This window comes from Lagopus muta, chromosome 5 (assembly GCF_023343835.1).
Source record: "Lagopus muta isolate bLagMut1 chromosome 5, bLagMut1 primary, whole genome shotgun sequence".
NCBI classification, from domain to species: domain Eukaryota; kingdom Metazoa; phylum Chordata; class Aves; order Galliformes; family Phasianidae; genus Lagopus; species Lagopus muta.
Window position 1 is genome coordinate 41,426,342 of NC_064437.1, and position 23,409 is coordinate 41,449,750.

At 46.4% G+C, this 23,409-nt stretch overlaps 2 protein-coding genes across 5 annotated transcripts; one reads left to right on the top strand and one right to left on the bottom strand.

The window, feature by feature from the left end:
• The first annotated feature begins 1,695 nt into the window (after positions 1–1,695).
• Positions 1,696–17,335, top strand: LOC125693721 (core histone macro-H2A.2). Of its 4 annotated transcripts, none has more exons than XM_048945945.1 (9): positions 1,696–2,034; positions 5,207–5,439; positions 10,518–10,624; positions 11,198–11,395; positions 12,824–12,934; positions 13,640–13,739; positions 14,093–14,182; positions 15,768–15,942; positions 16,665–17,335. In XM_048945945.1, exons 2-9 carry the CDS (start codon positions 5,268–5,270, stop codon positions 16,828–16,830), a joined length of 1,119 nt encoding a protein of 372 aa, XP_048801902.1. In that variant the 5' UTR covers positions 1,696–2,034; positions 5,207–5,267; the 3' UTR covers positions 16,831–17,335. The 4 variants fall into 4 exon arrangements, with proteins under 4 accessions (XP_048801902.1, XP_048801903.1, XP_048801899.1 ...); XM_048945946.1 differs by lacking the exon at positions 1,696–2,034 and adding an exon at positions 2,413–2,490; XM_048945942.1 differs by lacking the exon at positions 1,696–2,034 and adding an exon at positions 2,432–2,594.
• Positions 17,336–17,766: 431 nt separating this feature from the next.
• Positions 17,767–22,829, bottom strand: AIFM2 (apoptosis inducing factor mitochondria associated 2). The gene is made up of 8 exons (XM_048945941.1): positions 22,506–22,829; positions 21,650–21,765; positions 20,531–20,650; positions 20,360–20,452; positions 19,972–20,080; positions 19,601–19,753; positions 18,867–19,067; positions 17,767–18,185 (listed from the first exon to the last, which is right to left on the bottom strand). The coding sequence occupies exons 1-8, from the start codon at positions 22,678–22,680 to the stop codon at positions 18,031–18,033; spliced, it is 1,122 nt and encodes a 373-aa protein (XP_048801898.1). The 5' UTR covers positions 22,681–22,829; the 3' UTR covers positions 17,767–18,030.
• Between the last annotated feature and the right edge of the window lie 580 nt (positions 22,830–23,409).

Below are 23,409 nucleotides of genomic sequence, written 5' to 3' on the forward strand. Positions count from 1 at the left end.
ACCCAAGCGGTACATTCATCTCGTCTAACTTGAGACATCTGAAAATTAGGCTGCTACCCCAGAGCACGCTCCTCTTGGCTGAACAGGAGCTCAATATCTGAATAGTGTTCCTTTAGAGGTACGGAGGGGTGAGCAGAAAGAATCGGCTGTGTCCTTTCAGTCTCTGCTCAAGGCCCTAATGTGTTTAATTATTCAGAGGAGACATTCCATACGTGCGATCACCATGCCACCTCTCCCTGCACCTCGCCTGTCTGTGGCTATTGTTTCTGAGCTCTGGAGAATAAAACCCTACAGATTATTCCTTAACTGAATATAATATTTCCTCTTTTTTTTTTTTTCCTCCCTCATTTTTTTTTTTTTTCTTCAGTATTTCCAAAAGATACTGTTGTCAGTCCAATGATACACTCCTATTTTAATAATAGTCTACAACAAGACAGTTCTCCAAAACATGAGGATTTAGCTTCTCTACTGTATTGAAGCGCTTGCTGCGCACAACCTACTAGCACCACAAAGCCATGCACGCTGCAGAGGGTGGAAGAGGGATGGCTGCAAATGGAAAAAGCAAAGTCATGACAGAAATATGGATTACTTGCTCAGTTATCACGTGTTATCTACTGCCATAATATATACACACATCAATTTTGATCATATTAGGCTATCCTGACGACATGACAACACTTGTACTGATTTGATAAAACTCCTGGATTATATATGTATCTAAGTCAGAGCTTCCAGAGAACTTAACATCAGCGCACTGCCAAGGCTCCCCTGGATGCCCGCCAGCTTAAGCAAGAGTGAGGCCATAGCTTTCAGTTCTGACGTTATGAAATATTCATTGCTATGTTTGAGATATAACAACTTCTGTCCAAAAGCGAGAGTGCCATAAACAGGCTGCGCTTCTGCTCACTGGTGAGTGAGGCAGTCAGCAGTCAATAACGGCTCTGTCAATAGATAGGTTGTTTATTTTGACAAAGTAACAGCCTGTGTTTGCGCTCAGAAGTCAACCGGCAGATGGTCTTTGCATAACCTAGCAAGGGCAATCTCCTCAAGCTCTCAATCCAACGCTGTCCATTTTCTGCCTGAGGAATGCCAGTTGTTTACAATTTTCCCCCAATGACTAGTTTTAACAGACCAGAACACGGAGCTACCCCGACCAAGATCATTGGGTGATCAGTTATCCTCTGTGCACAGCAGGAATGGCGGAGAGAACCACCTCCATCACGTCCTCACCGTGTAACATAGGCAACCCCACTGCCTGCTTCTTTTGTGTGTCACAGCTCAGCTCAGCTCTGACCAGAGCTGGGAACTAAATGTACTTGGATCGTTTTTTACAAAAAGACATGAACCTCTGCTATCTCACAACAGTAGGATGGTGCCCCATACATCCACCAGTAAAGCTGCAGTCAGCTTCATCCAGTTCCGGCACAGAGGTTCCCATCACTAGTGCTTCCATCCCAGGAGCCCTGCACAGCCAAGCACCCAAGGAGAAGAAAGAAAAGCCCGTTGAGGTAGGGCTGTAATGAGAAACCACTCTTCTTCACGCACCACAAACATTCTGGGCCCAGAGTGGGGGGAAAAAAGTGATTCCAAAGCATCAAAGCACAAGTGTTCGGCTCTTGTTGAGCAACTTGCTTTATTTCCATTCTAAAGCCCAGCCGTTGTAGGCAGAGGATCTCAGTAGGATCACAGCGAGGGGCACCCGGCTCACACCAGTCACACCCTTTCCTTTGGGAGACACCGAGGTCCACAGCGTATGTAACCCAGAGGAACACCTTATAGCTCAAATTCCTTACCGAGCGCAGTTGTGTGGGGGCACAAGCATTTCCTCCGACAGAGCCAAGCTCCAGCTCCAGCCAGCCGGCAACCCTCGGTGGTTTTTCCAGCAACAAAGAGATTGCTGGATGCACGGGTGCCTGCATGGCCGCGCTGGAGCCACCTGCTCGGCGCCGTGCCTTCCCCGCAGCCCCCCAGCATCACCCAGGAGAAGGCAGCGCGCGGCGTTAGCGCACGAATGACACCAACAGCCCGTTATACGTAAGGCTCTCCCCGAGATCAGCCGCGGAGGCGCGTTAAGGCGCCCGATCGCTTCGGCACCGCCGACAGCCGTCAGACTCGCTACGCAAGCGCTTCGGGCGCAGCGCAGAGGTCTCCCGTCCGCACAACGGCGGGGGGAAATAAAAGCAGACCCTGCGCTTTCATTCGGCCGGCAGCCCGGCGGCGGTCGCTCGCACCCGAAGCGCTCCCGCGACACAAAGAGTGCCGAGTCCCTTTGTTCGGGAGGCGGCCGGGGCTCCGGCCGGGCCCGCTGCCCACAGCCCGGCGGGGGACGCGGGGGAGGAGGCGGCGGCGGCCCTGGGGCCCGGGGAGGGCGGCGGCGAGAGGGGGGCCGCAGCGGGGCCGGGGACTGACTCCTCCTAGAGGCGGTATGCGGCGCGGGAGGAAACCCCTGCCACCCCCCTCGAGAGGAGCCGCCGCCATCGCCATCCCAACGTACGGCACGGGCGGGGAGCGGCGGCTGAGGCGGAGCGAGCGGGGGCCGGGGGGCGGCGAGAAACCGAGCGCGGCACGCCGAGAGGAGGCGGCGGGAGCGGCAGGTGAGGGGCGGCGCGGGGCCGCGGGCGGCACTTCTCCCCGCCCGGAACCCCCTCCTCCGCCGTTTCTTTCTCCGCGCCGGGAGCGGAATGGCGGCGGCGGCGCCGAAGGGAGCGACGGCCGCGGGGCGGCCGCTGGGGCGCTAGAGGGCGAAAGGCCTCTACCGGGAGAGCCGCAGCGCGACGGGGCTCGGCGCTTCCCGTTCCGGCCGCCGCCGCCGCCCCTCGGCGGGGAAGCGACGCGGCGGCGGGAGAGAGCTGAGGGGGGGCGGCGGCGGGGGAAGGAGGGGGGCGTGCGCGCGGGAAAGCGGCGGCAGCGCCTCCCCGCCGCTTCGCCGTAGGGCGCGTGCGCGCTGCCGGCCAATGGGAGCGCACGGCCCGGCCCGCGCGCAGGTGTGGCTGGCGCTCCGGCCAATCGGAGGGCGGGGCGGGCACGCAGCGCGCGTGCTAACGGTCGGCGCCGCCTCAAGGCCGGCCCGGTGGGCGTCGTGTAAGGGGCGGCGCGGGGTCTCGAGGGAGCGTCGCGGCTGGGTGCTGCTGGCGGCGTGTGCGGGAAACGCCTGCTTTGGGCTTGGAGGAGCAGATGTCAGTCTGCGAGTGAAGCGGGAATAAGGCAGAGCTCTTTGCGACAAGCACGAGGAAGCTGCTGCTGGCTGCTCTGGGCTCTGGGGAGGGTACAATTCCTAGAGGAGGGCCCGGCTTGCAGAAGTCTGCCTTATTTCCTTTGTGTTGTGCAGCTGTGGGAGATCTGGTGGCTGTTAAATCCCCCATAGCAACACGAGGATGTTGGTGTTGTAGTGGAGTAGGTGTGAGGCGTGCCCAATTAGGGGTGGGAATACCGATTGCTTTAAATTGCCCAAGCTTGGGGCTGTGGTGTTAGCCACGTGTAGACACTGCTCTTCCAACACGGCGAGGATGGACTTTGAGTAAATGCCATAATGATGGCTTTATTGGAGACTTTAGTTAATAAGGGCAAACCCAGAGGCAGTGCATCAGTTGGCAGTGAGGGGGCTGGTGTGGGTGGACTCGAGTGCTTTTCAGCTGATGAGCTCTCGGCATTTAATTGCATCACCTAACAAGAACAACTGGGGCAGCGTCACTCAGCTTGTAGATGTTGGCAGCCTTGATGCAGTTCAGATGGGCACACAGTGTAGCTGTGTCAGGGTCAGCTGGTGAGCATCCTCCCAGGTAAACCAGACCCCTGCCTGTGGGAGAGATGAGCCTGCCAGGGCCACTGTTGCACTTAGGCTGATGGAAAATTGTGCACATGTTCCTGCTCTGATATCTGCAGCATGTTTGGAAAAGCGCCTGGGGAAACCGAAAGCTGCCTTGAGGGTAGGGGAAGAGATGGGTGAGACTTGCAGAGGCCAATAAATTAATTTAAAGACAGAAGAATGAGCCAAACATGTTTAATTGCACACAAAAGTGTATGTATTGTAACAGAGTGCCCTGGAGCAGTGTGCTTAGTTGTTATACAAACATGTTTGATCTGATAGAAAACCAAAACACAACCCAAGTATTGTCTGTGGATGCAAACCTTGTGATGTTTGCTTTTTGTATTTCATTCCTTTTCTCCCCCATTGATTTACAAGCAAATGGGATTTGGGTTACTACAGCAAATATATGAGACGTTAATGCAATTTAGATGCATACTCCTCAGTAACATATTCCTCTGGTACAGAATGCCGACTGCTGTTTTGTCCGTCTTGCACAACTTCTGACTCCCGCGTAAATGCAATTAATGCATTGCTTGGGGAATGCTGTCACTTAAAGCTGCTTGAAGTGGCTTCTGCCTTTTAATCCCCACCTGTAAGTGGAAGTTTATGAGCTCATTTACCACCCCGGCGATCCCAGGCTGGCAGTGCTCTGGGAACTCCCAATGGGACAATGAGCGGCATAAGTTTTGATGTGTCCATGTCTGATAGTTTTGCTGATTTAATCTTTTCCAACTTGTATTGTTGCACCCATGTAATTTTTCTTAGTGCATGCAATATACTATGTGGCTGATAGAGGGGACACACCAGGGTTTTATGGACTGCTGCAGACCTTCCGATAGTTGAATTGCCTTGACATCATGAGCAGAATCAGCATTCAGATCAGATTGTTGTGAGCACCCACCCTTCAATTTGGCTGTCTGGGATGAGCTGGCTTCATTGAACGCCTGGGACAAGTGACCTGTGTAGAAGAACCAGTTTGTCCTAAGCTCCTCATCGACTTCAGAGGAGCAGATTTTGATCTGTTACATTGTAACAAAGACTATAATTAGGCTGTGAGCAGTGACCAAAATGGAAGTAAAAACAAGTTTGGAAACTTGTAGACAGCTTCCATGTTATTTGACCAAGAGTGAGAACTACGCTGCTCTTTAAGACCACTGGCATGCTAAGGTGATGGGGCTGGCTCCAGGCTTGTCATTTTGTTTGTATGGAAAAGCAAGGAGTAAACAAGATTTATTTTTGTTTCTCCTTTGAGCCTGGAGTGGCTCTTGATGTGGGGAAAATGGCCTTCAGAAAGCTCAGCTGAGCCTGAGTTTGGATTTCTTCTGGAAGAAAAAGATGATGATATTTAAAGATGTTCCTCACATGCTGAACACCGATCCTATTTGTTCTCTCTTGCAGCTGTCAGCTTGGAGCAAGGGAATAAGAATCGCTAGCAAACTGAAAAGCACAAAGCTGCAAGATGTCAGGCCGCAGTGGGAAGAAGAAAATGTCCAAGCTGTCACGCTCCAGCAGGGCAGGTGTTATTTTCCCCGTGGGGAGGATGATGCGCTACTTAAAGAAAGGAACGTACAAGTACCGGATAGGTGTTGGAGCACCAGTTTACATGGCAGCTGTCATAGAGTATCTAGCAGGTAAACAGAGAGCCTGATACTGGAGGTGCTGGGCGTGCGCAGTGTCTGTGGGATGAGATGTGAGCGTGCTCAGCACCTCTGAGAAGTGCGGGATGTGTTGACGTTTGCTTAAAATGCTCACGGCGATGAATTTGCTTTTGGAAGAGGCTGAGGATGGAATTTCTCTCCTTCAGAGGCACGATGCTCGGTCAGTGGTTGGAGGGGTTGCTGCTTATTGCTGCGTGAGTGAGGAGTTGCATGGGGTAGTTTGTAAGAGAAAACTACATAAGGCTTTGTTGCTTCACCAACAGGAGAGGACAAAAAGCAAGCTTGCTTTGTACGTATATGGTGCATTTGAAGTGAGCAAACTGTTGTGTTTCTGTCTTGCAGAACAGTGTCAAAGTGTTATGAAATAAGGAGGTGGTTCATTAGTATTAAAAAAAGAAAAACGTCTTTTTGGCTTGCTTTATGAAATCCCCTAACAGGAGGTGCAGGTGTCACACTGTGATACCCTATAGTTTGATGTATTGCACTAGTTTGGATTGCCCTGTGAACCTCCTTAGTTAAGTGTGGAGAACAGCTCCTTACCAGATTGTTACCTCTCTCCCAGTGGAGAGAGGATTCTAGTTCAAGTTGCTTACGAGTTACAGATCAAGACTGAGGTGCATTAGAGAATCTCCAGCTCCTTTAAGAGTTAAATATGGAGTAGGTTTTAAAACAAAACGCTATTGAAAAGCAGAATTGAAATCCAAGATGCTGAGCATATCTCCCTCTGCATTTTGTGTAATACCGTGTAGGAGCTAACGTGTTTGTATTTTTCACTTGTCTTCCTTCATAGAGTAAGATCAATTCTAAATGATTTTGGAGGAAACCCTTCTCTTCATTACAAACATTTGTGTGCTTGTAGTTGCACAATCCCATTTCATGCATTAGAAATCAAACCTTCCAACTGCAGGAATCTCTCTCTCAGTGGAGCTGGTGCAGTTGTGTTCTTCCAGGGAAATCCACAGCTTGCAGAGCTTCCTTGAGTGTCTGTGACATGGCGTCTACTCAGAAAATTGCTATATACATAGGCTTCTCAGAAGCAGGCTGAATTGTTTTATTTTGCTATGTTAAAGAACTTTTCATAGAGCTGATCCTTATAAGATAAGAATACTGACATTAGAAACAGCTGAGGGTGCATCTGTTTAGTGGGGAAGAATTGAACTGAGGACTAGGGTAGTAACTGGCAGAGGGTGTCCAAACAGCGAGACGCAGCACTGGAGAGCAAGTTGGGAAAAGAGGGGCTGGGAGAAGGGAGGTGCTGCTTAGGGAAGGGAGGTGAAAAGCTTAGCAAGAAAAACCAAGTCTGAGAAGAGTAGATGGAGGCAGAAATAAAGACAGTCCAGAAAGGAAGCTGAGATAGAAGTGTCAGGTGTAGGTTGCTCTGGGAAGGAGAATAGGCAGGGAAAGCAATCATGGTTGGAAAATGGGCAGGGTGGATGAGGAAGGAGCTAAGGCAATTATTTACCTATGCAAATAATTGCATCCTTTGATAAGTTATTTATATGCATACTCTGCAGTCTGCCCTACATCATCTCTGCCTTGGATCCCTTTCTTCCTGGTGTCCTATGGTAAATGAAAAGTACCTGGCATTTGAGTGTTCTGTGTTTTTTGCTCTCAGCGTTAGGCAGAGGACATTTGAATGCACCATCAGGATGCTGCTGGCCAAAGGACCCAGAGCTGTCTGTGGACATAGGATAGACTCTTCCAGGAGTGTTTCTCAGCCAGTGCATACACTCTGAGCATCCTCATCCCAGCCACCGTGTGGTCTGCCTTTTGGCTTTGGGACGTGTTCTGTGTACCACTAGATCCCCCTTTTCCTTTGCAAGAAGGGTTGTGGCTGCAGCCCATAGCTGTTACTAATGCTGAACTTGAGGCTTGGCTTATCAGCTCCATTGTAAAAATGCCAGCAATCAGTACAACATATCTTGAGAAGAATTTCTTTTTACCTCAACTGATTAGCTAATGTGAGGAAGATCTTATCAGGGATCTAAAGTTCTGGTTGTTTTTTTAAATCTCTCTATCCTGTTTCATATCTCAGGCTTAAGAGGTTATACTGCAAAATTGCAGCTTAATTCCTATCCAGAAGCTTGTGTTATGTTGTGCCCAACTCTGTTGGGCTCCACTGCCTTCAGAATCAAAAATGTGTGAAGAATTGACCTCAATCTCATTGGATTTATGAACTTTGCAACACGTGTGTGCCAGCGTGGGTGTGGCTGACTTTAGTCATCATCATCTGAGTCAAGCATCATTTGAATGTGTCCCATAATGTACCTTAAAACAAAATGTAGGCAGGGAATTCGGACAGCTCTTGCTTAAGAAGCAGAAGAAATATGAGTGGTGTGCTAGTGAGAGGAACTGGCAACACCAGCGATGCTTCCTCCTTCAGAGGACATCAGCTGGCACACTCCTCAGTCAGGTTGTGCTCATGTGCTGTCAAGAGACAAATGGAGCAGATACTTCTCCACTTGCCACAAAGAACTCCATCTGATGCATCTTTTCAGGCCAGAGGTGTTACTGGGCAGATCTGTACATGGTAAGGTTGCTGGAACTGTCAGAACTATCTTGAAGGGGAAGTGTCTGAAACCCTTTCACTTCTGTGATCAGTAGCTGGCATTTATCTTCCTTATCAGTTCAAATGAGTGCTTCAGAAAAGCAGGCTGGGCTCAACTGAACATGCAGCGTTGATTTGACTGCGATGCTTTTTGTTCCCACGTGTTCCAAATCTGTTGATTCATCAGCTAAAGAAATCTCTTTTCCTGTATGTCACAGGAAAAGAAGATGGAATCCCATTCAGGTTGTAGATTGGTTGCTGCTTTTGTTGGTTGTAAAACAGGTTCTTTCCTAGTCCTGAGCACTAATCAAACAGGGTGAAAACATCTATTAAAAAGACTCCAACATCTGTTGCAGTTCACTTATGCAAGTCCAAGATCCAAACACAGTAATGCTCAGTATTCTGTACTATCTATTAGTCAAGAGTCCAAGAAACTCCTTGATTTTAAATGCAGGTAATGATTCGCATTGTGATCACCTACATTTGAGCTTTAATCATGGGTGTGTTGTGTGGAGGCAGGGGCCAGTTGAAATTTGAAGTTATGTGTCCAGTGTGGAGGCATCTTCTGTGGATTGTGAATCTTAAGGGAAGCAAGGTTATTTCAGATTTCACTTCAATTCTTAATGCTGCTCAGATGTAAAATAAAATAAGTCTGAGAACATCCAGATCCCGATTTCAAGAGAGCTTGCTGTAGTGTGGGGCCTTACTGTGGGAGTTACATTCTCAGACTGCTGTCTCTGTAGAGTTAAGATGACCTCAGCTGTCAGTGATGTTTCTGCTTGAAACATGAAACAGTTTCTTTAGGGGTCTGTTCTTACCAGCAGATGTGATAGCTTCAGCCTCCAGATTTAGTGGTTTTGGTTTGTTGTTTTTGCAAGTGCCATTTTGTATTCTTAAGAATATGAGTCCCTATCTCTGTTCTGAAGCCTCCAGCGTTAGAGAAATGTGCGCATAGAGAATCATTAGAAGGAGCTAAGACAATTATTTACCTATGCAAATAATTGGCATCCTTTGATAAGTTATTTATATGCATACTCTGCAGTCTGCCCTACATCATCTCTGCCTTGGATCCCTTTCTTCCTGGTGTCCTATGGTAGATGAAAAGTACCTGGCATTTGAGTGTTCTGCGTTTTTTGCTCTCAACATTAGGCAGAGGACATTTGAATGCACCATCAGGATGCTGCTGGCCAAAGGACCCAGAACCTGGGGGAGTGGGGTGAGCACACGGTTAGCAGGATGTGCTTGTTGTTGGCACATCTGAAAGAACTTCAGTTACCACACAGGTAAGTATGTCTTCTTGTTTTGTTTTTTTTTCTTCCCGCTGCAATTTTCATCTGCTGTCAGCATAAATCTGCAAAATCTACTGGAGAAGTATGGGTCTCTTTTCTTGCTCTATGCTGGTCTGCACACTGGATGGCAATCTGTTCCTGCTGTCTGCTACTGCATTAGCTCCACTGGCAGAGGTCAGGGATCCGAAAGCTCCAGCCCTGCAGCCCCATGGCATGTAATTTTAAACAATGGCTTTTACATCTCCAACAGTTAGTAATGTTACACTCTGTAGGAGTGAAAGCTGGATGACAAGGTTGCACTTCTCTTACTCTCACTGAGAGAAACTGAAAGCTGGTCTCTTTCCTGTGAACCCAGAGCTGAACCTCTTGTTGAAATCCTCTGGATTTTAGCCTGAGAGGCGTTAGGTGGATTCCCACAAGATTTTTCATGGAAATTCTTCAAATAGTTACAGTTCTTTGTGTAATTGATTAAATGGGAGTCAGGTACCTCCAGCAGAACACTGATGAGCTGTAGCTTTTTTGCCCATATTGTTGACAAAACCAAGACAGGAGCACTGTCCCGGGAGACACAGAAAACTTTCTACCAGCAGTTCTTACATTGAAGCTCTTATGTTGTCTCTTCGCTTGCGTCTAAGTCAAACCTTTCATATCTTGTTTTGAAATAAAGCTTCTCACAGATCTTCAATGCCCTTTAATGCAAAATTGCAGCATTGCCTGGCTAGTTTGCTGGCTTTCAAAGTATTTCTTTAAATGCACCTCAGTCTTTGTCTTACTTGGTCCTGAGAATTCTTGCTGTTTTGTCAGAACTGTCTGAACAAAGTTTGGGGTTTCATTGCATGCTTTGCTGTTTTGTTGTTACAGGTCTATTTCTAATTTTTGGACTGCTTATGTACATTTTTGAAGCGTGTTTTTTTTGTTTTTATTACTTGAGAGAAGATTCTGGTGTGAGACTCGTAAAGGTAGTTGTGTGAAGCAAACGTAGTGTATTTTCTGCTAACTATCCTTCAGGAAATTAGGGAGGACAAATGATTTTATGTAAGTTTGCAAATATATTGGCTGTCATTTGTTGTCTGCGTTTCTGTGTCAAAGATCACTGAAATGGGGAAATACCCCTGAAAAGGTAAATGGATATTGAGAAGGAATGTGAGAAGTGTACACAGGGTGCACACAAGTTGCATTTTTAGTACTCCCTTCTATCTCACTGTTTCTTGCAGCTGAAATTCTAGAACTGGCAGGAAACGCAGCGAGAGACAACAAGAAAGGAAGAATCGCCCCCAGACACATCCTCCTGGCTGTAGCAAATGATGAAGAGCTGAATCAGGTACTCCCTTGTATTGCAGTGTGAGGGTTGGCTGCCGTAGCATGAACTTGATCATCTCCAGTACTTACCAAAAATATGCTACGTAGACAACATGCTTCCAAAAGCTGTAGAAGTGTGCTTTTTGCTACTGCAATATGAGGACCATCTCAGAGAGGGTCTGGCTCACTCTGTGGTACAGCTGCATCCAGGACTGCATCCCCTTCTGTATGCCTGGGTCCCATTAGCACACAGACCGTTATTTGCAGTGCTTTGACTCTGAGGATTGACTGTGGAATAGTGCTGCATGCCTGCAGATGTGTATTTCCTCTTACCCTCATCCACTGCTTGTGGGTCACCAAGGTATGCAGAAAGGCTGTGAGACCGAACGTAGAGCAGCAGTTCTGTGGAGCATGCTGACTAATTTCACTGGGACGTGCTAGGTTTTCTCTCTTAGTGGGTTTTTCTTCTGATACACAAAGCACATTGCTTTAGGAAGTGTGGGCTCTACACGTATGTAGTGCAGTCAGCGAAGATTGCTTGAGTGCAGGCAAAGAGAATCCATAACACACTCCTTTGTACCGCTTTTCCTTGCAGTTGCTAAAAGGTGTGACTATAGCAAGTGGAGGGGTCCTGCCCAGAATTCAGCCGGAGCTTCTAGCCAAGAAACGGGGTGCCAAAGGTAAATCTGAGACAATCCTTTCCCCTGCTCCTGAGAAGAAGGGAAGGAAATCCATGGTGAGCAAAAAGAGTGGGAAGAAGGCAAAGTCTAACAAGGCACGGACACCTAAAAAGGTAAGCTTGGGGCAGATGTGGGGTTCAGGATGTGTGCCAGAAGAATCGGATCCAGACCAGCTATGATTATTAGGAGGAATAAATTTGTGCCTCTGCATTAGTTATTTGTTGGTCCCAACTGGAAACGGGAGGTAGGAGTTGATAGTAGGCATATCAGAAATAAAGGGGAGGATGATTATCGCAGCATTTCTGTGATGAATTTCCATAACAGAAACCTTTAAAACTTAAGAGGAAAGTTTCCAGATTTCCACATCACCCTCCAAAGTACTTTGATAACTATGTAGAATCCTCATACAAATTGTGTGGCTTCTAAAATACAAGAAACTGTATTTTACATCTCTTTTTATTTGAGAGATGTTACACCTTCAGCCTTCTTACAGGGCTGTTAAGTATATATCAGTGTCTTGAAAACTTGTCAAAAATGACTTTTATGTACCACATCATGACAAGCATTCTGTTTCATATCTTCTTCAGAGTGCTGTATTAAATGGTTTTTCAAAGAATTATGAGAAGAAGAAATGAAACAGAACTCTACCACTGCACCTTCCCTCTCAGTTGCCCACTGTGCCAAATCTATCACTATCCCAAATGGTTTCATTTATTAAAGCAGTAAACAGAGAGGTGCTCTTAGTTTGTCGTTCCAAAGCTTGCATGTTAAACATGACTAATCCCTACAGAGGGACGTGGACAGGCTGGATTGCTGGTGTGGGGCCAGTGGGGTGAAGCTTCCCAGTGCCACAACAACCTCAGGCGATGCTACATGCTTGGGGCAGAGTGGCTGGAAGATTGTGTGGCAGAAAAACATGTAGCACTGAGGGACATGGGTTAGTGGGCATGGTGGTGATGGGCTGGGGGTTGGACTATGTAATGTTAGAGGTCCTTTCCTACCATAATGATTCTATATGATTCTGTACCATTTTGTCACTTCAGCTGCTTTAGGTGGAGGTGTGATGGCTCACTCCAGCACATGAAAGTGGAGATCTGATTCATTAGCTGAGTTTATTATTTCTTTTACTTGATTTCTTTTTCTTTAGGATGGAGCATTTGACTTGGTTGCTGCTTGATTTAGCATGAGCTCTGTTTTGTTAGTGAAAACAAGCAGTAGTGCACACCCATCCATAAATACAGCCTTAATTATCAGAAAAATCACAGATGGAGGGGCGTGCCCTGAACTCTTAATATGTTTACAAACGTATGTAGTGCCTCAGAAGTACCACTAATGTTTTAACATTTCCATTTAACATTTTGTAAACAGTGAAGGCTTCTGTTGTTACATCATGTTTGGGGAATAAAAAGCTATGAGTAATATATGATGAAATTTGTTGTACCTGATTAAATCTGTCCATTGCTGATAATGGTAGGCAGTGATTTTTTTTCCTTCAAGATTTCTTGTTTCTTCACTTCCTTCCCCCTCCTCCCCTCAATTAGAATAAACAGAAGGACAGTGAAAAGGAAGGAGCTTCAAATTCAACATCTGAAGATGGACCTGGGGATGGTTTCACCATCTTGTCCTCCAAGAGCCTCGTGCCAGGACAAAAGGTAACACAAATTATAATGTAACAGACTGGGATTATAGCAGTGGAGCCTAGCATAAACAGAGTATTGCTTTAGATCTAACAGCAGTAAAAAGTCTTCGCCTTCTTCCTAAGTGATCCCAAATGTAAGACCAGAACTCACTTGAGTCACAGGTGGGCAGACGGTCTCAAAAACTTGTCTGCAGATAAAAGATTCATGAGAATAGTGCTGGTCAACCTCTCTTCTCTAGAGAGCCATACTGATTAATTTCATGACTCGACCTATAGCAGAATTCTGTTCGGTTTGGACTTGGCTGAGTTGTGTCTAGCATAGTGCCAAAATGGGTTCAACCTTCTAAGCTGTTCATTATTTATAAGAACAAACAGACTATTTTTCTTTTTTTTAACCCTCCTCCCCTTCTGTACTCGCTAAGAAGGAGAGTTTTTAAACAAAAGAGTTACCAAAGTCAGCATTTCTTTTTTAAACTGTGATGGTAGAACATGAATCCAATAGCAGTACTTTCCTCTTAGGCAGGCATCCAAGCTATGGGTACAACATGAAACAGTCTGAGCAGTGTAAGTGCTAAAGACTGGAAATCAGAATCAGACATACTGAACACAATAAAACTGTGCAAATTGTGAATCCAGGCCCTTTTTTTTTTTGGGGTGTGAAAAATATTTCACACATATTACTAACTTGTTTCTTTCTACTCTTATCCTTATCTTGCAGCTTTCTCTGACACAGAGTGACATCAGCCATATTGGCTCCATGAAAGTAGAAGGCATTGTTCACCCCACGACTGCTGAAATAGACCTCAAGGAGGAAATAGGTGAGGCTGTGCTGCATGCAGACAAAGCAGTTCTAAGGTTGGCTTTTTGGATCGTTGTTTTATATGATCATTTGAGAAATGATTTCAGGAAAGTACTGGGGTTTTATGTTGTGAAGAGTGGGACTGCTACTCAAGCCAGCAGAAACGTCCTTGCAGGTTTTTCAAAACCAATAATAAGTAAACTTTGTCATAAACATCAACTGCTGCTCAAAGAGGAAAACATGGCAATATGTGCACAGTGTTTTTTTCTTTTAAATCACATAGAGTTATTGGTTTGGTTTTATTTTTGTTGGTTTGATTTTTATTTTGTTGGTAATGTGAAAACAAGGCCTATTTGTTCTGTGTCCTTGTAGGCAAGGCTTTGGAAAAGGCAGGAGGGAAAGAGTTTTTAGAAACAGTGAAGGAGCTTCGCAAATCTCAAGGGCCTTTGGAAGTTGCTGAAGGTAAAAAATAAAAATAAAAATAAAAAAATGCCCAGTTGGAAAAGACTCATCCCATATTTTCTTCTCTCTTGACATTCTAATCTGTTCTTGATTACATATGTGCCTTTGCTTGTGTGATGTATTTCTGTTTCTTCCTTTAAGTTGTTGCTGGTATGACAGCCTGTTTGAGGACAGGGAGTTGAGGGGGAAAGGAAGAGGAGTAGGATCCTTTGTGCTGTGTACATCCTGTCTTTGTGCTTTGAAGCACTGCCTTAAGTTCCAGCAGGCAATTCCTGTCTGTGGGAGCCTTAAACTTAAGGGAAACTTCTGCTTTCACTTTTGTGCCATCTTTCCTCTCCTGTTTGCACCACATTTCTTAGTGAGAATTAGAAACAGCTCTCAGCCTAACCTATGAGCTGTATGAAGAACAGCAATTTATAAAATACCCTGCTTTATACTGAACAATATAACCAGAGCAACTACCTTACTTTGCACACAAATAAAGGTAGAAGTGATATAATCATAAAAACTGGTGTGTGTTTTGAAGAGCAGTTGGTGCTCTTCTCCCAGGCATTACAGCTACATTGCTGAAATACAAATTACAAAACAGCTAGAAAATAGATTCCTTTTAGCTAGTTCCAGGAAAGAAGATAATCTTAGCTTAATGGATGGAAAACTGTACTCTGTCAGACAGACACTGTTGTGTTGGTGTGTTTGAAGTTACCACTTCTACTGGTTTTGAGGCAAGTAATAATAAATGGGTTTTTATCACTGGAGATCTACTGCAAACACTTGAGCTCCAGCCCAACAGGCCTTGAATTCAAGTGCTGTTCACAGGACACCTGTGTTGTTTTCAATCAGTTTTCTCTTTATGGTTAAAGTTCTCTTCTGCTTGAAATTTAAGGAGCACGGTGAAGCATTAGATAGAATTCCTCCATGATGGTGGCTGGGGGTCTAGATCCACATTCTTCACTTTTTGGATATTAATTGTACACCTAATTTCTGGGTGTTCAACGTGAGATTCCCAAGGCCCAGATTTTTAGAAGTGCTATTTTCAATTTGGACATAACTGGTGGATACTTTCAGTAAACATCTTTGATTTTTCAGATGGTTGTTTGAAATTGCCTAGCTGTGAAGGAGGTCCAGATATTGCTCCATCATGCTCTGGAACTGTAATGATGGTGCAGGATTTGCGCAGAGCATTCAGATGAGGCTGTGACAGCACTGCAGAAATGTCTGTTGGGGAATTAACGATGCTGAGTTCAGGGTGAGGTTTCAACAGCTTGCACATTAAAGAAAATATCCAGAGGCCATGCTGAATGAGAGAGCCTTTCATCATCACTGAAAAACTGTTAATCAAATGAACCCCGGGTTCCTCTGTCCTCAAAGCAATAGTAATTGATCACACAAGTAATGACGGTACAGATTATGATCGCGAGCGAGTCATTGTGGCTTGCTTTAATTCCTCACGGATTTCTTTTGAAGAGGTAATGTCATGAAGAAAGACTGAGATGATTGATTAGATTGAAGTGACTCAATCGAGAAGTGGTTGCAAGTGATTGAGTTTTCTACTCAAAAGTAACTGTTATGTTTTCATTTGTGGTAGCTGCGCTTACTCAGTCCAGCGGGCTAGCAGCAAAGTTTGTCATCCACTGTCACATCCCGCAGTGGGGGTCGGACAAGTGCGAAGAGCAGCTTGAAGAGACCATCAAGAACTGCTTAACAGCTGCAGAAGACAAGAAGTTGAAGTCTGTGGCTTTCCCCCCTTTTCCCAGTGGCAGGTATGGCTTTTCCTGTGTAAGAGGATTCTGCATTGTGTAACGATTGTGTAATGAGCTATCGGAGCTGCTGCTGTGATAGCCTTGATGGAGGGAATTAGCTAACTCTCAGGAGAGCTGTGTTTTCTGTTGTGAGTAGTTTCCATTCTTCTACTCTGGGCCCGTACCATCTCCAGTTTTATGTCCCTTCCTTTTACTGGGATGAATCTCACTAAAACTCTACTGATATTGACAAGATTACACTGGCATCATAGTGAAGTTGAATAACAGTGATGCAACAGGAGCTAGGTGAATGGGATATCTTTACTTAAGTTATCCCAAGAGTATATATTAAAAAGGCTAGTCACACACATCTTTTCTTTCAAAAGAAAACCACTCTTTCTTAAAAGTTCAACATTAAAAAGGCAACTTTCAAACCAACTGTAGAACTGTGATAACTAGGAAAATAGTAAGAAATCATAAATAAGCCTCACTGGCACGGATGTTGCTCTTTCCTAATAGTGTTTGTGTGTCTAGGATTAATTTAATTAACTTGATTTTTTTTTTTTTTTTTTTTTTTTTTCCTTAGTTATCTTTGGGGTTTACTTAAAACTGCAGCTAGCACTGTGTTAACAGCAGGCTGCAGTGAGTACAGCTGTGCTTTATGGCTTTCAGCATTACATGTGTATAAAGCTTGTGCAGGTGACTGACGCCCTCTTGTTTTGTTTTCTTCCCCTATCACATAGAAACTGCTTCCCAAAACAGACAGCGGCCCAGGTGACTCTCAGAGCTATTTCCACCCATTTTGATGGCACCAGCTCTTCCTCCCTGAAGAACATTTACTTTCTGCTCTTTGACAGTGAAAGTATTGGCATCTACGTGCAAGAAATGGCCAAGCTAGACACTAAGTAGCAACAGCAGCCAAATGAAACTTTATTTTTCAACAAACTTGAGTAGCATTAAAAGCATTAGAGGTGGGTTTTATTTTTTCAATGTGGTGAGGAGGGGGAGTGGTAGTAGTGTGATGTGTTGTGACTTGATGAAGAGCTGTGACTAGAGATGAGAGGGGTTTAGTCTGATTTCTTTGCGCTGTCAGCATCTTCTAGCCCTTTGTGCCACCTTCAGCAATTGAGTTACCATCTCTTTTCAGGAGTTTTAGTGTCCCTTGTTACTTTAGTTTAGAAGTTTATAAAGAGTAACTTCATTTTAGATTTGTAGTGACGAAGTTTTCATGCACACACTTTAGAGAAAGCTCTTAAAAATATTCTGCTCCCTTTTCTCCTCCCTTGAGGGTGGATGTTAAACTTTTCCTCCAGCCCACAGTGGAGGGGAAAGAGATATTAGAAGTGATGCATGAGGAGCTTCTGTTTTGCTTTTTACTCACAATAATCTCTGTAATTACTGAGAATATTTCATGGTGATTTTTTTTTTTGTTCGTTTTATAAGAAAAAAAGAAAAAGATTTGTGAAGTGTGATTATTGTTACGAACCTCATTTTGCTCTGAAAATTTGTCACCTTAAGGGGGGAGGAAGGGGGTGGGAAAAGGAAACATCTGAAACTGAATACTTACTGTAGCACACTTATGACACGAGTAACCAGCTTCTGGCAGAAGTGTAGTGCCATGACATAATTAAAGCTGCTGTGGAGAGGCTGACACAAAGCTGCATTATATACTGTTGAGTTCCATCATTACTGGAGCCTTTTCAGGGCTGTAGGCAGGCTTTTCACAGGCACTGTACCCAAGTAATACGCAGAGACTTTAGAAGCTAGAGTAGAGAAAGCCAGGAAAAACCCACATAATAAACAAGCCACTAACGTTTTGAAAACCATAGTGTTTATTGTTACAAATTAAGGTAAACCAGGTTTCTTGCCCAGAGCAGTCTCAACAGAGGATGAAAAGAAACAGCCCTTCCTTTGTTACAGTGAGAACTTTGGTGCAGATTAACTTAGGAAGTGCCTCTCTACCCATTACAATAACACTCCTTTAATTCATTACACTGGAGAACAGCTTCAGGAGGTGCTGCAGGAGACAGCAACTCTCTAAGCAATAAAAGTGCACCTTCACCTTCTTGCAGTGGTTGAATTCCTTACTAGTTCATTTCCCATCCCCTCCTAAGAGGGCATTGTCTGTCCCATCGTCTTCCAGCTCTTTGAGACAAACAGGCCCCGACTTTTAGCAATGGTCACTAGGAGGCGTCCCACGTAGTATCCGTTCACCTGGCCTACACCATCATTCTTACCCATTGAAAGCAGGAATGTCAGTGATCCTGGGAAGAAGAGGCAGAAGTTTAAGTTACCGATTTCACAGCTAAATACTGAATATACATATACAGAGCCACTCTCTGTTCAGGCTCTTCTGTTGTGATGGAAGTGCACAATGGAGGGGGGAAGACTGTCCTCCCAAGAGGCAGACAATAAAACTGCGGTAGAAATAAATGTAAGTAGACTGGGAAACCTTTGAAAAAATAAATGTTTGCCCAGGTATCTTCCATCCACACAGAGCAGCTTTCAGAGTAGTTACAGTATTTTCAAATGGGTTACTTATCAGTGAGAACCATCACCTAGCTAGAATTACTTTCAGATTAAATTTTTCACTTTGTGTTATAGTTTAAGAGAAGGGAGGGGAAAGTCAAGTCCTCTCCTTGTTCTTAGGATTTAATTGGATGGTAAGCAACTTAAAGGTTGATGAATGGCTGAAACCTACCAGTATATTTATCAGGAAGACAGAGGTGAGGAAAGGAGACGTTGCATATGCAGATTGACACAGGTAATCAACTTTTACAGTGCTTTTGTCAAGAAGTAAGGTGAAGCCTGAGCTATAAACCTATATAGCCAACCCTAGCTGTGGGTTCCTTCACCTCAATTAGTATCCCAGACAAGTTTTAAAACATCCGTTCCCTGCAGAAAAGCAGCTCAACAGCTAAAGCCAAGCACTAAGATGATGTTACCTGGTTGGTAGGTTTTAAGCGGCTTGTGTGTCAAGCTGTTGATGATATTTGACACTACAACATCGGCATGCAGCCCAGCGTGGTATGCCATCTTTGGTTCTTTCAGGTTTGCACAGTCCCCAATGGCATAGATGTTGTCATAGCCTTCCACCTGGAGGTGCTTGTTAACGTTCAAAGCTCCGTTACTCGCCACTTTGTCTCCTGTTTGGCAAAACAGTAAGTTTTGAGAAGGAGTTTGGTGTTGTGTGCTGTGGCCTGAGACCCCAAAATGCCGTTGTTATCGATGTGTCAATGACACAAAGCGAAGCGTTAAGATTTTCACTCTTTTTTTCTACGTGTGAGGCAAGAAATGCTTTCTGTCTTGTAATAGGTAATTATTAACATTCTGATGAGTGAGTTATTCCTTGGTATTTCGGTGGAAACATGGCATGATTAGCAGCTAGCATACATGACTTGAGGGAGGGTCAAGCAAGTATGACATCCTGCCCTTGGCAGCAGGAATTACCATTGACTATGAGGTGTAATCTACCTGGTGCTCGACGAGGGCACTTGGAGGTATTAGCAAAAGGAGCTGGAGAAGACTGGGGGCCTTGTCATCTGTAAGTTTCTGACGGTCACATTTCACAGCTAAGTATTTAACATGATGTTAGGGCATTTGCTATGTCAAGAAAAACTCGAGCAGAAGACACTGAGGACCTGCTATGCTTTCCTCTGTGCAGCAGCTTTTCACTTACCAAATGCAGTGGCATATGCCGAAGAGTTAATCTTTATCCCCGTGCACAGGACCACCATATCAGCAACAACCTCTGTGCCCTTTTCTGTCCTTACTACCATGTCCTTCTGGAACTGGTTTGTTGTGAGATTTTCCACGTTGCTGACCTTCTCACCTGTTGTGACAGAGAGCCCTGGGTAACAGACCTTTACTCAGCTGCTGTTTCCAGCTCGCCCAGATGTTTGTAGAGAAACAGGAATTCAAGGGAGCCATGCTTAGTCCCCAGAAAATTAAATGGGCAATAGGTCATCAAAAAGAGGTGCTGTGGGCAAAGGAAGAGCAGCTTGGAGGGTGTCAGAGTCTAGGTCTTCAAAGGCATTGTTAAGTACATACTTAATAGGAGGCGAACTCCTTTCCTGAGGAGAATCTCTTTCACCTCCTGACGGACGCTTTGTAGCAGCTCTACATCAGCTAGTGCAATTTTTGAGTGAATGAGGGTGACCTGTTGGCAACAAAACAGCAAATGGGCAAATGTGAATGGTATGGGACACCCTGCATGTGGGAGCAGCAATGGACAGCTTCTTTTCACACTGCCTAATGCCCAGGGAGACTGAGCTTAGTGAAGGGCATTTAGTGCCAACAGTTGCACGTACTGGGTGCTCTTAAAAGAGAAGGCATTGTCTGGAACCTCCTGCCTTGGAATGATCTCCAATACCTCCAGCAGGACCACGGAAGAAGAACAGCTTCAGAGACAAGTGAAATGTAACTAATATGTTCCTACCTCTTTGGCTGGGTACTCTGTTTTGATCTCTGCAGCCATCTCGACACCAGCAGCACCACCTCCCACTACCACAATGCGCTCAGATTTCTCAATCTTGAAATAAAGAAGAAACTGATGTTACTCGAGCTCAACTAAGGCAAGCAGTGCTTCCTAAGAAAATCGGTCCCTCACCTCCTTAACCATGTCTTCGTAGGTCTGGATGGCGCTTTCCATGTCAATGACCTTGTTGAACTTCCCAGGGAATGGTCCATCACTGCCAGTTGCAAGAATAAGGTGGGAGTAGTGAAGCTCCTGAGGGGGCACAGGGTTGGACAAGATGTTAGACCTTGTAAAATGAGAGCCTAAAACACAGTTGTTGCCTCCTAGGTACTATTTACTCATTCCATCTCCACCAGCCTCCACTGATAAATAGGAAAATATTTGCCACTGTCAGAAAGTGGCTTTAAGAAGAGATCTGATCCAGCTGAAGCCACGTAACTGCCTTCCTCAGGGTCTGAGAGGCACGCTGATCTTCCGATGAGCCCAGTGCTGTGAAGAATCTACTAGAAGCTTACAGGAAATAAGGCAATTGCTGTGCCAGTAGAGGTTGCCACCGCAGCTGAAGTGCTGAACTCAGAGTCCAGACGGGCACAAGTGCATGCTGACTTCCTTCCTTCACTCCCTTCTGAACAGAGGTGAGATGCTTTGGCTGAAAAGAGTTCCCAGAGCTGTTGCCAATATTTGCCTTTTTTTTTTTCCTCCTGTGGTTAGATAAGGATCTGAGCTCCAGGGTTATCTGAGCTCCAAATCCAACCCTGAGAATAAAAGCTTATCTCAGTACTAGATGGGATGGAGTGGTTACAGCACACCTGTAATTCAGCACAACTCTAGGTCACTGATCTTGGGTAGAGGTGATACTGCTGTTCCACGCAAGAAGGGGAAGATGGTCTGTTTCCAGGCTTGACAAGGATGATTAAATGCCATGCTATTAGCAGACACAGCTTTTAGGTTTTAGAAGAGATGACTGGGAGCCTGCTTTTCTCTTTGGCAGTTCTCCATAGGAGGCCACTGGTTTCATTGCTCAGTGCCTGCCCAAAGGGCCCGCACCGGGGCTCGTTTGGGATCAGATATTTCAGCCAAACTGAGGCTTACATCAGAACAGGACCCGCTGCACGTGTGAGCTCTGAGCCTGGGGTGCTGGGTGGAGCAGGTTCATGTGCTTGGCTGACCTAAACTGTAGGAGATAAGGCACCCAGACTGACTTCCAGGTAAGTCAGCCAAGCTACCCTTACAAGGCACGGCATCACCCACCTCGCCATCGCTGAGCAGGACCTGCTGCCTCTCGGGGTCTATGCCCACCACCCTGCCTTGTCGGAAGCTGTCGCCAAAGGTGACGGTGTAGGAGATGAAAGTCTTCCTGGCAAATCCTGTGGTAAGAGGAGGGAATAGAGAAAAGATCTCCTTCCATGGAAGTTAACAGACCCTCTTCCCTTCTTCCCTCAAGAGGACCTTCCTGAAAGCACCGTATGCAGCTGGGAGTGTGGGCTGGGCCCCTCCTCTGTGCTCTCTGCCCTGAATTCCAGGGCCTTTCCCTTGGAGCTGGTGATAAAGTCAGCTCCTGCGAAATCAAGTGACAACCCCAGCTACACTGTTTTATGTCTGCTTCCTGTATACAGTCTCTTACTGATTTGCCAGCAAGTGCTCCAAGGCCTTTCAGGCAGGCTGGCAGGATTTTTTCTGTTTGGATAAGATTTTGACATCACTTTGAAGCTCATTCCCAGCCTCGAATGCTACGTTCCCCCCCCAAATCCTGGACTAGGGGGGTTACCCAATCCTCCCTAGATGAGGCCGAGTGGATGACTGACAGAATTTTGTCACATACAGCCTCAGGGCTGAACTACTCAGCATGCCACACGCAGAAAGCCATGCCATCTGCTGCCCTTCCACTTACTGTGCGTTTCAGCTTAGCCAACTTCTCAACTCAAAGAAAAAAAAGAATAAAAAGGGCCGTCCAAGTAGTTATTACTTTCTTCCCCTGCAGCCCGTGGGTTTTCCCAGAACCGAGTCATCATATTTTCATCGGACGGGGGCAGCAGGCACTGTGCGCCTCCTCCCCTCGCACTGAGCTGCCGCAGTGGGGGACACGCAGATGCATCGCTCGGCTTACCGCTCTCCACGGAAGCCCGGAGGGCAGCGACGTTGTGGTGGAAAGCATCTCTCATGTCCACCAGCACGAAGGGGACGGCCCAGGACTTGAGCTGGCTGGCGGCCGCGATGCCACCAAAGCCGCCGCCGACGATGACGACGCGCACGGAGTCGTCCACGGACAGCTTGGAGCCCATGGCAGCCGGCGGGGCTCGGCCGGGATGAGAGGCACAGGAGGTTGCGTGGGCCTTCAGGCGGCCGAGACCGCCGGGTGCTGAGCTTTGGGGACGGGCGAGAGGAGCGGCGCTGCCTCTGCCCGCCCCGTGACTCAGCGCTGCGTGCGATGGGCGGGCCGCGCGGGGCCGAGCCGTGCTGAGCAGAGCTGAGCTCTCCCTCCGACACGGGGCAGGAGCCAAAAAGAGGCTTTTGTTTTGCTTCCGCAAGTTGATGAAGAGCGGGTGCTGTCTGCGTTTGCCTTGTCCTTTGTCAGCTGTGAGTGCTGATTAAATGGATGTCGTTTCAGTGCCCCTTTTAGGATGGCTGGCTAGTTGGGAAACCCGCGGGCGGGGCGGCTGGGTGATGCCCTCCGGACGGTTCGCTCCCTGCATCCAGCGAGTGCTCCTGCACACAGAAAGGATGGGGAGTAAGATCAGAAGGACGAGCCCAACATCGCCGTGCTGGAGACAGCGGGATGGCAGGAGGGGTTGCAAACAAAAGGACATCCGGACCCTGATGCTCTGAGGGACAGAAGCTGCCCCCGAAGACTTTGGATTCCTGCGGCATTCCAGATAAATATAGCCGAGTCAATGTATCTGCCGCACACACTACAGCGCTGTGAGCCGGCGGAGTTGCCCCACGTGTCGCAGGCGGGCTTGGAGGCTGCCTCTGCCCTTCAGTCCTCCTCCTGACCTGTGCCAAAGCAATCC

What these genes read in the sequence shown, in the direction of transcription:
- LOC125693721 (XM_048945945.1), top strand. Translation starts at nt 5,268, where the DNA reads ATGTCAGGCCGCAGTGGGAAGAAGAAAATGTCCAAGCTGTCACGCTCC. An exon ending in GCCTCGTGCCAGGACAAAAG is followed by an intron (nt 12,935 to 13,639) that starts GTAACACAAATT and finishes CTTATCTTGCAG; the next exon opens with CTTTCTCTGACACAGAGTGA. An exon ending in CCCCCTTTTCCCAGTGGCAG is followed by an intron (nt 15,943 to 16,664) that starts GTATGGCTTTTC and finishes CCTATCACATAG; the next exon opens with AAACTGCTTCCCAAAACAGA.
- AIFM2 (XM_048945941.1), bottom strand. Translation starts at nt 22,680, where the DNA reads ATGGGCTCCAAGCTGTCCGTGGACGACTCCGTGCGCGTCGTCATCGTC. An exon ending in TCCTGCTCAGCGATGGCGAG is followed by an intron (nt 20,651 to 21,649) that starts GTGGGTGATGCC and finishes GTGCCCCCTCAG; the next exon opens with GAGCTTCACTACTCCCACCT. An exon ending in GGCATATGCCACTGCATTTG is followed by an intron (nt 19,068 to 19,600) that starts GTAAGTGAAAAG and finishes TTTGCCAAACAG; the next exon opens with GAGACAAAGTGGCGAGTAAC.